The sequence below is a fragment of the Rousettus aegyptiacus genome, unplaced genomic scaffold (genome assembly GCF_014176215.1).
Source record: "Rousettus aegyptiacus isolate mRouAeg1 unplaced genomic scaffold, mRouAeg1.p scaffold_m13_p_14, whole genome shotgun sequence".
Lineage (NCBI taxonomy): Eukaryota > Metazoa > Chordata > Mammalia > Chiroptera > Pteropodidae > Rousettus > Rousettus aegyptiacus.
Window position 1 is genome coordinate 5,710,399 of NW_023416289.1, and position 13,689 is coordinate 5,724,087.

A 13,689-nucleotide genomic window follows, 5' to 3' on the forward strand; every position below is an offset into this window, starting at 1 on the left:
ATTTGGCTGCTCGGTACCGAGGGATTCTGGGAAGAGAAGGCTTCTCCCACCCCCCACCCCCTTGGCTCTTCCCCCTCCGCGTGGCGGGGGCGTATTGTTTCTGTCTCTCGCCTCCCCTAGGCGACTGTTCGTGCTCTCCCTTGATCTCCTGCTTGTCCCTTTATCCCTCCACGTTGCGCACGTTTCATTCCGTGTGACCAGGAGTCTGTTTAGCAGACCATATTGCGAGCGAAGGGCCCGCGTTTGTTGCCCGATTCTGGCAATGCCGGGCGGTCAGCTGGGATGTAATTAAGACTCTGAGAACAGGCTGTCTTCTCCACGGGAAGAGCATGTTAGATGGTGCTCGGATCTGGGGCTGTCAGCTTGGCCAAGGCTCGAGACGGAAAGCAAGGGACAGAGACGTTTCCTTTCATTCATAATCCCTTTATGTACAGCGTGTGCACTTGGCGAAGTTTACGTATGTAACCTAGCGGCTCGAGCTCACGAGCCAACGCAGCGAAATTAGCATATGTTACATGTATATTTTAGTAATATTCTGAAGCAAGCGCCTATTTCCAAAGTGAATTATGCATGGACGACAGCAATAGGGTTGTGTTGCACTGGGTGTCAAATCCCACAACTTTTTGTCGAGACTGTGGATTTTACACTAAAAAGGCAGAGAGACTAAACGAAGTAAAACAGTTTTAATTTTTAACAGTTTGGTTCGGCCCAAGGAGCCAGGCCGTGACAGATATAACTGACATTTGAATAATTGGATTAATTTAGAGAAGGGCAAATCCGGTTTGGACGGTTGTGCTCATGTGTATGTCTGTCTGTCTTTTTTTTTTTTTTTTTTTAATTTTCAGGCATGGAGTTGTGTCGCTCAGATCTGCGATGCCAAACGGAGCTTGAGGAAACTCCGCAAGATTTATCAAATTGTCATTTAATTAGTTTGCTTTGAGATGTGTGTGCGTGGATACACGCCTGTGCGTTCCCACGGTATTAGGGATTCTCCGTATGTCGTTCGAAAGATGGCCGCAGTATGTACTTTATTCAGCTCTGTCAGTGACACACATTTATTTACACATAAATAAGCACATCGGAGGTGTTGTTGGAAACTTAGAAAATCCAGTTTGAGGAAAATGCACACCACCTCACAGAAAACGTGCAGACGGGGAAACCCACCTCGACAGTTTGAAGCCCTTTTTTTTTTCTTTTTTTTTTCCCTGCCTCTATATCATTGTGTTGTAAACACCACAGTGTGGCAGACAAAGGGCCCAACGTGGCATCTGAGGTATCAACAGCCAGATGCCACGTGGTTAAGTCCCCAACCCTAAGTTCTTTCAGATCATCGTGGCTTTTAAGCTTCTTCATATGAAGGCGATCTCGGCAACTTAAAACCCAACGCCGCACCACCGTACCCCACTCCTCCAGAAATTCTGTTAAGAAAACACGCCGCCTGCCGCCAGCCCGCCACGGCGAGGACTCGAGGCCGGCGGTCTTGAACCCGTGGCTCCGGGCCGGCTCCGCGGCCTCCTCCTCCGCAGGCCTTTAATAGACATTAACACTCGGGCAAGAAGCGTTGACGTGCGGCTTACCATGTCAGCGCCCAGCGAGGCGGGGAGACCACGGGCCGTCGGGATCTGGTACCAACACGTGTGTGTGTGTGCGCGTGTGTGTGGAGTCAGGTTAACGAGGACGGCGAAAGGAGGAACGTTTCTCTGGAGCTGGGGACATCGTCCTCTTCCCCTCCGCCGCGCGTTCTGGGCGGAGACACCTCGCTTGCGCCTTTTTCCCCTGCATTGGCACACAGAGGACGTGTCGGCAAGGTGTGTTTCGTTCCACGGTGACCGAACGACAGAGCCAGGAGCGTGTCACACTTAACCTCCTGCCCGTCCAGCGCTAGGCGGGCGGAGGCGGCCGGCGGCACCCACGATGCCCACGCGTCCACCGCCCGGCACACGGCGCCCCGATCCCCTCCCTCGACGTTCCGCGGCCCTTCTTCAAGCGCTTCTGGATGGTTCTGGGACCCTCTCCGGCTTACCTCGTAAATGGGGCAGCGCAGCGTTCTCGTCGCCTGTCTGGCTCTCCTTGGAGGATTCCCAAAGCCGTTCAAAATTGTGTGTTTTTCTAGGGCAGCCTCTCGAACGTCCCAGGAGCGAAGTCGCCATCTGTCCTTTATATTAAAAGAGTCTTCTGGGTTCTATACCTGATGCGCTTGTCCCAGAGATAGATGTTGTTAATTAAAGGACAGCATTTGTCCTTCCTCTGAAACACGCCTTCTCCCTGGCCCGAGGACCAGCTTTCTGAGCGTTAGGAAACAGTCGAAGGCGTTCCGCTTGGAGTTCCGTGGTTCACTAAGGTCCTCTGTCCTGTATCGGTCCCCCAGCTTTTCTTTGATCAGACGTGGAGAGTAGTAGTCTTTTTTTTTTTTTTTTTTTGGCGTGGTTGCTAGTTAATTTGTCTACCAAGATTATAGCTTTTGTAGAGGCTTATGGAAATGAGTATAACATTTAGTATTAGTGGTGATGGGTGACTTTTTTTTTTGTGGGGATTTTACAAATAGCGAGCGCCCAGACATTCTGCTCACATGGTATCTTTATGGAGGAGGTACAGCGGCACCTCGGCCCTCCGGGGCCACCTCTCCACTCTGCGACCCAGTCTCTGTTTCTATACCTTCCGCCCCTGGGGAAAGGACGCTGCAGACACCTGTCCACGACGAGCAGAGCCAGCGTCCCGTCAGGCCGGAGCCAGAAGACGTGCGGGCAGAGGGAAAGAGCCTTCCTTCACGTGCTGGGTCTGCGTCTCAAGAAGCTCAGCAAATAATTCGAATTTGGAGCGTGGCGAAGCAGCTAGCAGGACAGCGTGGCCATCAACCGCTGAATCCGCGTGCGTTGGCCTCTGCGGTCCTTTGCCACACGGCGGAGCGGGGTGGCCAGGGCCCGGCCAGGGACGAGCGTCGAGGAGGAAGGACTGAGACGGTCGCCCCGGCAGAGACTCCCGACCGAGGCTCGTGCCCGGGGGTGGAGACGAGCTGGGGCCGGCCGTCCTCGCCCGTGGAGGACAGACACCAGGATCACCCGTGCCGCGGAGCGCGCAGAGGGCCGTCCTGGAGAGGTGCAAACCGGAGCGCACGCTTCTTCACACGCAGCGACTCACCTTCAAAAGGGCATTCGGATTACGTAGAATTCTCCGCCATCTTTTTCTTTTCTTTTCCCCTCTCTTTTAATCAGACTGACTTGGAATCGGGCAGGTGATGTGAGGGAATGACGCGGGCTTGCCTGGATGGTGGCGGCCCTGACAGACAGGCCAGACTCACACCGCCTGCAAGGGGCGGTGGCTTCCTGACTCCAGCCAGTCACCACCCCGTGGGGGTGTGAGAAATCCTCAGGGGTTTCAGCGGAAGCTGCAGATGTGCGACTTTTTGAGTTTTCCGCACTAGCAGATAATGCACTGTTTTCAAATAGTACAGGCCAGATAAACCTCCTCTGTCCTAAGATGTGCTTTATGGGCAGCTAAATATACAACCCTGACCTACATGGGCTTAAGGACTGATATTCATAATATGGTAACAAACAAACAAACAAAAAAATAGAAGGAAACTCAGACCCAAACAACAATTAATATTTGGGCATATTCCCCTTTGACTCTTTGTCTACTTCATATGCATTTTAGATGCACATCTGAAAATAGTTTTATTTTAAGGAGCCTGCGTTTTTTACTTAAACCATTTAGGCGGTTTCCTTATATAATTTATAATGGCTGTAGGATGGTCCATCAAGGAAATGTAGCACAGTGTGCAAAATCATTCCCCAGATCTTGGACATTTAAGTTGCTTTTGACTCGATGTGGTTATAACTAATGCTGCAGTTACAAATTTACTCATATGCTTTTCCCTTATTTGGGATGATTTCTTTAGAATCTGAAAGGAGGATTGCTTAATCAAAAGATATGAATATTTTCATGGCTTTCGGTACATATTGCCAAATTGCTTTCTAAAGGTGTTACACCAGTGTATACTTCAATCAGCAAAATAAAGAATATACGAGTTTTCAATATATTCTTGCCACCGTTATTACATTTTAGAGATTCTGCTCCTCCCGCCCCCCTACCCAAGATTGGTAGGTGAAAATTAGACTTCCTTGATGTTTGAATTTGCATTTGTTTGCGATTTCCCCATACGTCTGTTGACTAATGATATTTGTTTTTGTAACGTCTCTGTCTTCGGAGGCTACCTGCGTGGAGGTTTTGTCGCTTTTTGTGTTCTTTTAAAGTTCTCGCCATTAACAGTTGATGAGTAATTGGGGAAGAGCCTTCCTGGCCCTCCTCCAGGAGACCCCGGATCTCAGCACCGGGCCCTCCTCCAGGGGATCCCCGATCTCAGCACCACTGCAGCTGCCACTCTTAACTGCATGTCGACTTGGAGGCGGTCCAGGGCCCAGGCAGGAGCCCCATTCCGAAGTGGGGCTCCGGTGTGTCTGGTGAACCACAAGCTCAGGGCCGTACCCGCCAATATGTTTTTGGCAGAGCCGTCCAATACAATCCCATCCGCCCTGTTCTATGAAATGCGGTCACGAATTTGGATGACGATGACCCGATGCCGTTTTGGGGGATCAGCCGACCTCCATGTCTCAGGCGGCTGTTGTCCATCGCCTCCCGGCTTCCCCCCCTTCACCACCCTGCTCGGTGCACATTCCAACCACAGTAGAGACGATCCGCGATCTGAGTTTTTGGAGCCAGTCTGACGGACACGGTGCCAAGCCAGTCGTATAGCGACAGGGCTTCTGTTATTGGCTCTGTCCTTTGTTTAATAATAGCTTAATAACGATAACAACAACAGTTATCGTTCTGCATATATTATTGAATCTTCATAACCATCCTACTTGGTAGGAAATATTATTATCCTTCTATAGGGGAGGAACCGAGGGTCAGAGAGACGAAGTATTTGTTTGATGTCATACACCGTTTTTCGCTTCTCAGGGTCTCTCGGCCTCGTCACCTGCACAGCGGGATCGCTCTCCTCTTTACCGCAGAGCAGTGGCCTGGGTGGGACTCGAGTGACGTCTCCTTTGTCGTGTTGAGTGTTGAAATCCAGCACATGGCATGAATTGGGGTTGTTCCCTCGCGCACCTCCCCGGCCGTCTGCATTCATGAAACGTAGCTGCCGAACTGGGTTATTTTCGTTGTCACCTTCATCGGTAACATTTCCTCGTGGGCTGCAGATGCGAAAAGTCCGCGTGGCTCATGGGGGACGTGCGTGCTGCGTGCAGTCAGCTCGGCCTGCCCGGTGTGGCCGTCTCTCCACGCTGCTCCTGTGGGGAGGGGAAGAACAGGCTCTCAGGAAGGATGCGTTTCACTCTTTGGTGAGCCTGAAGAGTACAGGGAAATCCTCATCATGGGATGGACGAGGTTACCAGTATCCACTGGCCACTTTGGCTCTCAGAATATTGCGATCTCTTAAATAAAAAAAGTGGGAATATGCCTCATTTCTGTTTTTCCTCTAAACTGACCCTCAGGTGGGAACTTCATTAACCAAGGTGCTTAATGGAGAAAGTGAGGCACGGAGTCAGCTCCACACAAATACATTCAGGCTGAATTTCATACATACCCTTTTTTTTAAAAAAAAATAGGTTTTAGGACCCCGTATTGCACTTAGCGTCCTGAACAAAGATCAGCACCCCTAGAGGAGAAGCAGGTGGCCTGGCCCAGAGAGCAGAGGTTATTCTTGCTGCTGGGCTCCTGCCAGTCCAGAATGTGACAGTGGCCAGGCCTCACGGCAGGGGGCTGGCCCCAGTGTCTGCCCCTTTGGTGGGGACCGAACGGTCTCACCTCTGCTGCCAGGAGTAAACTTGATCAGATCTAGGTCATAGTTACCTTTCCAGAAAGGTCTCTGTCCACACTTATTCCCGTTTGCTTCTTAATCGCTGCTTCCAAGTCTGATTCATTTGGAGTGAAGTAACAGCCTCAATTGTTCGCCCATCCCGGGCATCTCTTTAAAGCCTGCCGCGGTGATGGATATCGTAGCATTTTCTCGCAGGTCAGCCCTCGGACCAAAGGTTGCGAGACTTAGTTTTGTGGGTTGTGTTATCGACCAGAAGTTCAGTGCTACTTCTGGCTCAGCCTCACCTTAGGGTTCAGTTTTCCTGTTTGTAATCTGAAGAGATTTGGATGAGGTCGGTAATTTCAAATTCAACGCCGATGGGCAGGTAACGAAAATGGGTGAGAAGGAAAGAAAAAGGAAAGAGGGGTAGTAATTGGAAAGGAGCACGAGGGAACTTTGGGGAAGGTTGGGCAAGTGTCTCTCTTGATTGGGTGATGGTTACGTGGGGGCATAGACATGTTTCAAAGCTCGTCGAACTTAAACACTTAAGATCTAAGCGTTTTGCTGTCTGTGAAGTAAGTGCAAAATGAGTGAAGTGGCCTGGGTGGTGACTTGGGGGGCGCACACTTTAAATAAAGGGGTGCAGTGGTGAGCTCTCCCCAGTTGCTTCTCTGCAGAATGTGGGCCCAGTTGCTACATTTTCAAGAAATTCAGATATTCAGATTTTTTAAAGAAAATCTCAAGATATGGAGATTTATGGGCCCTCTTTGGTCCAACAGAACTCCATTTTGCGATCTCTGAACTGGGGGATACTTAACTGAACCCCGAGGATCATTTTAGCTCCGACATTGAGTGATTCTGGCTTCCTACGAGACCTTGAACAAAAAATTTAAATTTGCCTACACCTCAGATTTCCTCACCTATAAAATATTGATAATTAGCGACTAATCTTGCAGGGATCTGGAGACGAGCATATGAGGCCCCTTGTACAAAACCGCTTTGAAACATGAACAAGTAGCATATAAATCCAAGTCACTATTACCTTTATTATTGCTATGAGGAATTATTTAACGTTTTAGACTTTTAATGTTCAGAATGGAAGCACAGAGCTTTTTCAAGATGGCTAATAAAAACATCAAGAATTCGCCGTGAATCAATCGCTTGCCTGCAAATGAACACGCAGACTTTTCATTATCCTTGGAGGGAAACGTTCCTGTGACGTGTGACAAAAAGAGAAGGCGTTTCATTTGTACAGCTGCTCATATAAATTGCAAAAACTCCGGGCGCCGGAGTCCAAGGCCCGGCAGCAGCATATAAGGAAATGAAGTTGGTGCCGTATTAAAGATTCCTTGTCACTGCCACTTGCTGCCTGGAAGTCGAGTGCTCCAGCCTCGTCACTGACATTTTGTGAACAAGCAGCCTGTACCGGGATGATGATAAATGGATTATCTTAAATGTCATTCCGCGCTGTTTTAGAGTCACAAGGAGAGTTTTGATATTGAGTTGTTGGTTAGTATATTCTCTACCAATCCTTTATGATGAAATACTCTCCTCAAGTTACATCTAGAAATGTCAAACTTGCTTATTTCTTCAATCACCCGTAGCAATGTTTCTATTACAAGATATTCGGAGAAGATTGTGTAATAATGTCAAACTATTTCCAGAAATATTTCCTAGGAATCTCTACTCTCCTTCAGTTGTTTGAGTATTTAATGTTAGAGGTTTTAAAAAAAAAAAAATATTTACATACATTTTTCTATTTCTAAATTGACTTCGGCTGAGGATGTTTCACTAGTTTTTAGGTAGAGCACATTTAAAAGTTAATGTTAGCATTAAAAAACGAAAACTAGTCCTGTCTAACCTTTTTTAAATATAAAGACTCACTTAATCTGGTTTCAAATATTGAAATGTTTGTGTGTGTGTGTGTGTGTGTGTGTGTGGGGTACAGTCATGTCCTTAGTATTATGTGAGTGTTAGAATCATAACAGATTTAAAATGTATTTATTTAGGATAAAGTAGTATTTAATACTTCGGCAAAAGACATTTTATTATTTTAAGCTAATTTGTACATTATTTTATTTTTAATATCTCTTTGAAATTCCAGGTTTAATACAATGATTACTATTACATGGACGATAGTCATTTGTATAAAGATTTGAGCCAGTGGATTTATGTGGCAATATTCACAGAGTAGATTTTGGAAGTACGTCTCAAGTTCTACTTGGCAAAGTTATTCTAAATATTGCCTTTCTTCCCTAAGGAGACGAGATCTTCCTGGACACCGATACTGGAATCATTTAATATGTCTGTGCGTAGGGACTTCCTCCCAACCTTTCCATGCTCATTTTACCCCATCCGTCCTACTCCGCAGTCCTTAAAAAAACGTAACGTATATTATTCAAAATTCAAAAGAATCAACTAATACCATTTAGTTGAACCACACAAAATTAATATTTTTGCATATCAAAACATTCACGTATCACCATTTTACATGGCTCACCCTAACAGGCTACTATGCGCCAGGCATACGCTTGATGTATATTACGTTATCGATTGACTATAGGAACGCTATGAGTCAGTACTATTATTATTACCCCGATTTACAGATGAAAATGCTGAGGCAAAGATGAATTCAAGTAGCTGTTACACCCAGGCAGCCTACCTCCAGCATCTGCATGTAATTGTTATTCCACGCTACTTCCTCATGAAAACGAACGTCCTTCGGCCCCCACCAAACCTGCGGCTCTCCCCTGCAGCCAGCGTGGTGCGCAGCCTTCCAGATCTTCCTCCCGCGCGCACGCGCACTTCGCTACGTGGGACGGCCAGAGTATTATTTTATTCTTTTCATTCAGTCCTTTTCTTTCCTACGCAACGTCTTATCATTTCTGCCTTGTCCATCCCTCCTTTCCCTCTTTCCTTTTATTTTTTTATTTCTTACAAAATGGTATAGTCCATACAGTTCTTACAACTTGTGTTTATTCACTATGAACTAACTTAGAAAAATATTTGTGTCAGGACAGAGAAATCTGATTCCTTTTTGACGGCTTCACGATATTCCGTGACTTGGATGCTATACCCTCGTGTCTTTAACTACCTTGCTATTGATGACGCATGATTTTTTTTTTTTTTTTTTTGCTATCACAAACCATATTGTAATGAATGCCCCTTTTTCATGCCTCTGGGTGCGTATATGAACAATTTCTGTAGCACAGAGCCTCAGAAATGATATTAAAAGGTTAAAGTGTGTGCCTATTTAAAAATTCAGTAACTCTTAAGGAGCTCTCTAAAAGAGTGGTTTCAATTCATATTTCCCTATACTGTATAAAGAATTCATATCAGTTTATCAAGCTTGATTATTTTATTTCTGCCACTTTGACAGGTGAGAAATTCTATCATGTGATTTTAATGTGCATTTTCCTGATTACGAGTGAGCTGTCCCCATTATTATTGAATATTTTGATTTTTTGTCTCAGATTGTCTCTTCATATCCTTTATGCATTTTTCTATCAAGTTGTTTCTCTTTCTCCTATTGATTTATGGTTCTTTATATGTTCTAGATATTAATTCTCTTTTATTTTATATGTTTCAAGTACAATTGACCTTTGAACAATGGGTTTGAACTATGTGGATCCACTTACATGGGTTTTCCCCACAATAAATCCTGTAAGTGTATTTTTTCTTATGATTTTCATAATACCATTTTCTCTTCTCTAGCTCTATTGTAGGACTACATATATAATACACATAACATACAGAAATCTGTATCCATCGACTTCATGTTATCATCGCTAAGGCTTGCAGTCAACAGTAGTCTATTTGTAGTTAAGTTTTGGGAGTCCAAAGTTACATGTGGATTTTCAACTGCATGGAGGGGTCAGTGTTTCTAACTCCGATGTCATTCAAGGACCAACTGTATGTTCTTTCAGTCTGTCACTTGCTATTTAACTTTTGAAAATTTTATTATAGCATATTTTATCTTAGATGTGCTTTAATATATTATTTTCAGATATTCTTGTCAAATATATTCTTCTTTTTCTTTATAGCTTTTGCATATATCTTTCTTAAGCCCATCTTTCTTATCCCGTGGTTTCAATACAATACTTTCATTGTATTTTGGTGATTTTATTTCCAGAATGTTGACTAGTAGTAGGGAGGGTAGGGATCTGTATATTTTTCCTGTTGTTAATTAGAATAGTTCTCATGTTTTACAAGTAAGTTTGAGATTCATTGACATTTCTAGGAAATACCCTTTATCAAGTAATGAAAGTTTACTTCTCTTTAATGGGTATTGCATTTAATCAAATCCTTTTTTTTTTTTTTTTAGGGGAAGTTGTCTACTGAGATGATTATATTTTTTTCCTTTAATTTGTAAATGTGATATATGACATTATTAGACTTTATGCTGTTGAACCATCCTTGCACTCCTGGAATAGACCTTAATCTTGATGTATATGGATGGACTTGATTTACTAATATATCATTTGCTGTTTTCATAGCTAAAATTTCCCCATGGAGGCAGGTTCCCTATAGAGACACTAGTTAACAGGTCTTAGTAGAACTCATTCGATTCCTAACTTTTCTGTGAAGTTGACCCTTTTGAAGTTTGTCCAAGGCTTGATTAGCTTTTGGCTATTTTAGCATCAAGGCTTTTGCATGCAGCTTTTCTCACGTCTTTGAACTTTATTTCTATTTATAGCTTTCCAGAGGAAAGGCATGAGTTTGCTCTTTCAACTTTTGTTCTTGCCTTTCAGCTCCTTTATGGGGAGAGAGTATAAATATTTCATTGAAGTATGATGCTGCACCTTTATGAAACCTATAATTGCCCCCTTTTCAGTTGGAAAGTATACATTTTTTCTTTCTCTTTATTCTCTGCCCATTGAAGCTGTAGTTTTATTTAGTCCTAATTTATATCAAATGTTTCCCTAGCACTAGACATTGACCGTTTCACAGTGACACCTGGTTTGGAGAGGACAGCCTTGTGCAGTTTTCTGCAGGCATGCCCAATCCCAGGGCATAGGGCATGCCTAGGTGCCCCTCCCGCGTCTCCTGCCCATGGCGGGCATCGCTCAGCTGAGGGCCCCTTTTCCTCCCGGGGTCCGCTATGGGCTTCTCAACACAGCACATCACATAGCTACTACCAGTTGAGCGGCACTTGTAATTTAGACCAAACCTGTCTGCAGTCCGAGGGTCACAGAAACGGGCAAGGCTGGAAGCCGAGAGCCCTGGACGGGCAGTCCCTGCCCTGCAGCGCGAGAGCACGCCGTTGCCATCTTCGCCCTGCGTCCCCACAGCTGAACCATGGGGACATTAAGCTGGGTGATGGCGAATGGCTCCTCTGTTTAGAATATTTCCTGGTTCACTTGACACATGCTCCTTCAACATCGTTTCGGGGCCTGAAATTTATATGCTTTCAGCATTTGTAAATCTCCACTAACCTGTACCTTTGTGATTTCGAGGTCGCCATTTCTTGCCCTGTTCTTGCTCAATTATCTGTTTGTTTGTTTGTTTGTTTATTTATTTATTTATTTATTTATTTATTGAGATTCTAAATACCTCTGCTCTTCAGCTGATTCCTCTTACCTTTAAAATTAATATTGTAGAAAGTTTGGAAAACACAGAAAAGCACAAGAAAAAAAATAAAATTTACCCATCTCCTACTATTCAGAACTATTAACATTTGATGTGTGATTAGAAATATTTATGTTTTTAAAACCTTTGTATCCTTTTTTACAGAACGTTATCATTGCTCATTATTATAATCTATTCCAGAATAACTGGCCTCGCAATATACAATAATTTATTTAGTCATGTGTTTTCACTTTTAAATATGATAGACATCCTTTTATAACAATATTTAACCTTTTTTTGAACAGATTCTTACATATGGAATTACGGGGCGGCAGGGAATGTGCATTTTTCATTTCCCAAAAAAATCACAGGTACTCGGTAAATATGTGTGTAATGAGCGTTTGAATAAAACATTATCAATGTGATTTTCAGAAAGTCATACCAATTTACATTTTCATCAGCAGTCTTTGAGAATGCCTCTCATATTTGTCATATTGGTAGTAAAGAATATTACCATTTAAAAATATATTTGCCAATTATACGGAGAAAAGTCACACCTCATTTCATTTCTTTGTCACTACTGTGGTTGGACACTTCACATTTAATGGCGGTGCATGTGTGTTTGTGAAGTTCTTGTACCTTCTGCACATTTCCTCCTTCCTTTTGAGGCATGCGTGTTAGTTGCTCACAGCTACGATGGCTGGGAACTCATCATCGAGGGGCTACTAGATGATTTACCCTCACAGCTAACCTTTGGGAGGGGACCCCAACGTGGTGTAAGGGAGGGGACCCCCACGTCTCAGCTCATCTAGCGTGATGCTACTGTGGCTAAGTCTGCTCTCCTAAGGGCATCCCATGATGAGGACGCGCTGGCCTCCTAGACAGACAACTCTCTTGGTAATTTTCGAAGCTGCTTTGGCGCTCACTCTCTTCTTCATCACGCTCTTCAGGTTGCCTTCTCCGTGGGAGCTTATTTGCTTCCGTAGGAAGCCTTAAGCCAAAGCGTGTTGGCTCGTTAAGTCTGATCCCTGGCCCTTAAAACCTGGCACCCCAATCCCTGGTGCCCGCCGACAGAACTCGCCTCCCTCCTGGCTCTTCTTGCCGCTCCCCCTGCCCGTCCCAGCCGTGTGTGTCCTTCACGGGCCACAGTGTGAAGAGCGAACCAGTCCCGCCCTTAAGTCAAGAAGAACTGGTTCATCTCGAGAGGAAAGCACATGGCTTCGTTCTTTTCTGCTGCATCTCTTAATCATTTCTGACCAGAACGCCTTGATTTATTCCTCATTCTTCTAACTGGAGGCCGTTGGGATCATTTTACCAAATGCTTGTGAAATTAGTCACTGACCTCTGCTTTCTGGCGAGGTTATTTGACAAGACTCTTGCTACCTGGAAACCGGAGGTAAAAAGAGAATTGTTTGTGCATTTTTCACATTCAGTACTAGGCAAACCGGTTATGCCGTGCACACGGGCTCCCGCCGATGGGGACTGAATGAGGGGAACGGGGCTGAGATTCAGCGCATGCCCCTCTCCAAACCGGGCATCTTCGGGTGCCCGGAGGGGGCACGTTTTTCTAATTTGCCCAAAGGTGATTAAAAGGCTTGCCGAGGCCCTCCACGCGTCTTCTTACGAGCAGGTTAGGATCCAGAAAGCTGTCCATAAAACCTTTTGTTTGTCAGTCTAGAGTGGCATTAAGCAGCCACCAGTGATGCAGTCTGTAAGGGACATACTTTGCTCGAGTCTTTAGGTTTGTTCTGATGAATACATATCAATTAAAAGTCATCGAGTAGAGGAACTTTTGTATTTAAATAGTTCAACATACAACCAGTTGATTTTATTATTGCAATATGTTTTTCCCCCCCTGAAGTAACCATAACCGATACAGGATTAGGTGCAAAAAAAAAAAAAAAAAAAAAAAATCCCGAATAAAACAACAACAACAACAAAAAACGCTTTCTGAAAGAGCTTGGAATTAAGGAATTCCAGATTCTCGCAGATTCACGGCGTACGCAAGTCTAGACAGAGCGTAGCCAATTTTCCTCCCAAGGGAGCGAGCGTGGCTTCGCCACAGTGCCTTGGCCTAGCGAGCCGCTGGGATGTTTGCAAGTCAAGTCCTCATGGCACCTGCAGGTCAAAGCCCGGATTCCTGTGTGTTCCCCGGGAAGCGAAGAAGCCGTTTCCCCTCTCACGGCAGGAGACGTGTGGGAGAACCCGAAGGCTTTTTGGTTTGCAGGGCCATTCTGAGCTTAAGTTCGGTATCTCAGTCCTGGGCCTCAGAGCAAAACGAAGCGACGCCTCGCCCGGCGCGCCGACGCTAGGTCGCGTCG

The 13,689-nt window shown here is 45.0% G+C and overlaps 1 protein-coding gene across 3 annotated transcripts in view; it reads left to right on the forward strand.

Annotated features, from left to right (window-relative positions):
* The window catches only part of FTO (FTO alpha-ketoglutarate dependent dioxygenase), a 310,416-nt gene that overhangs the window by 197,265 nt on the left and 99,462 nt on the right, over positions 1-13,689 (forward strand). Inside the window, exon 9 of one of the 3 annotated variants that reach the window (XM_036231279.1) lies at positions 846-13,278. The exons of the other annotated variants lie outside the window; for them this stretch is intronic. Coding sequence (XP_036087172.1) covers positions 846-891 — 46 coding nt within the window. The 3' untranslated portion in view covers positions 892-13,278. Of the gene's footprint in view, positions 1-845; positions 13,279-13,689 lie in introns of those variants that run through there. 3 annotated transcript variants of the gene reach the window in all.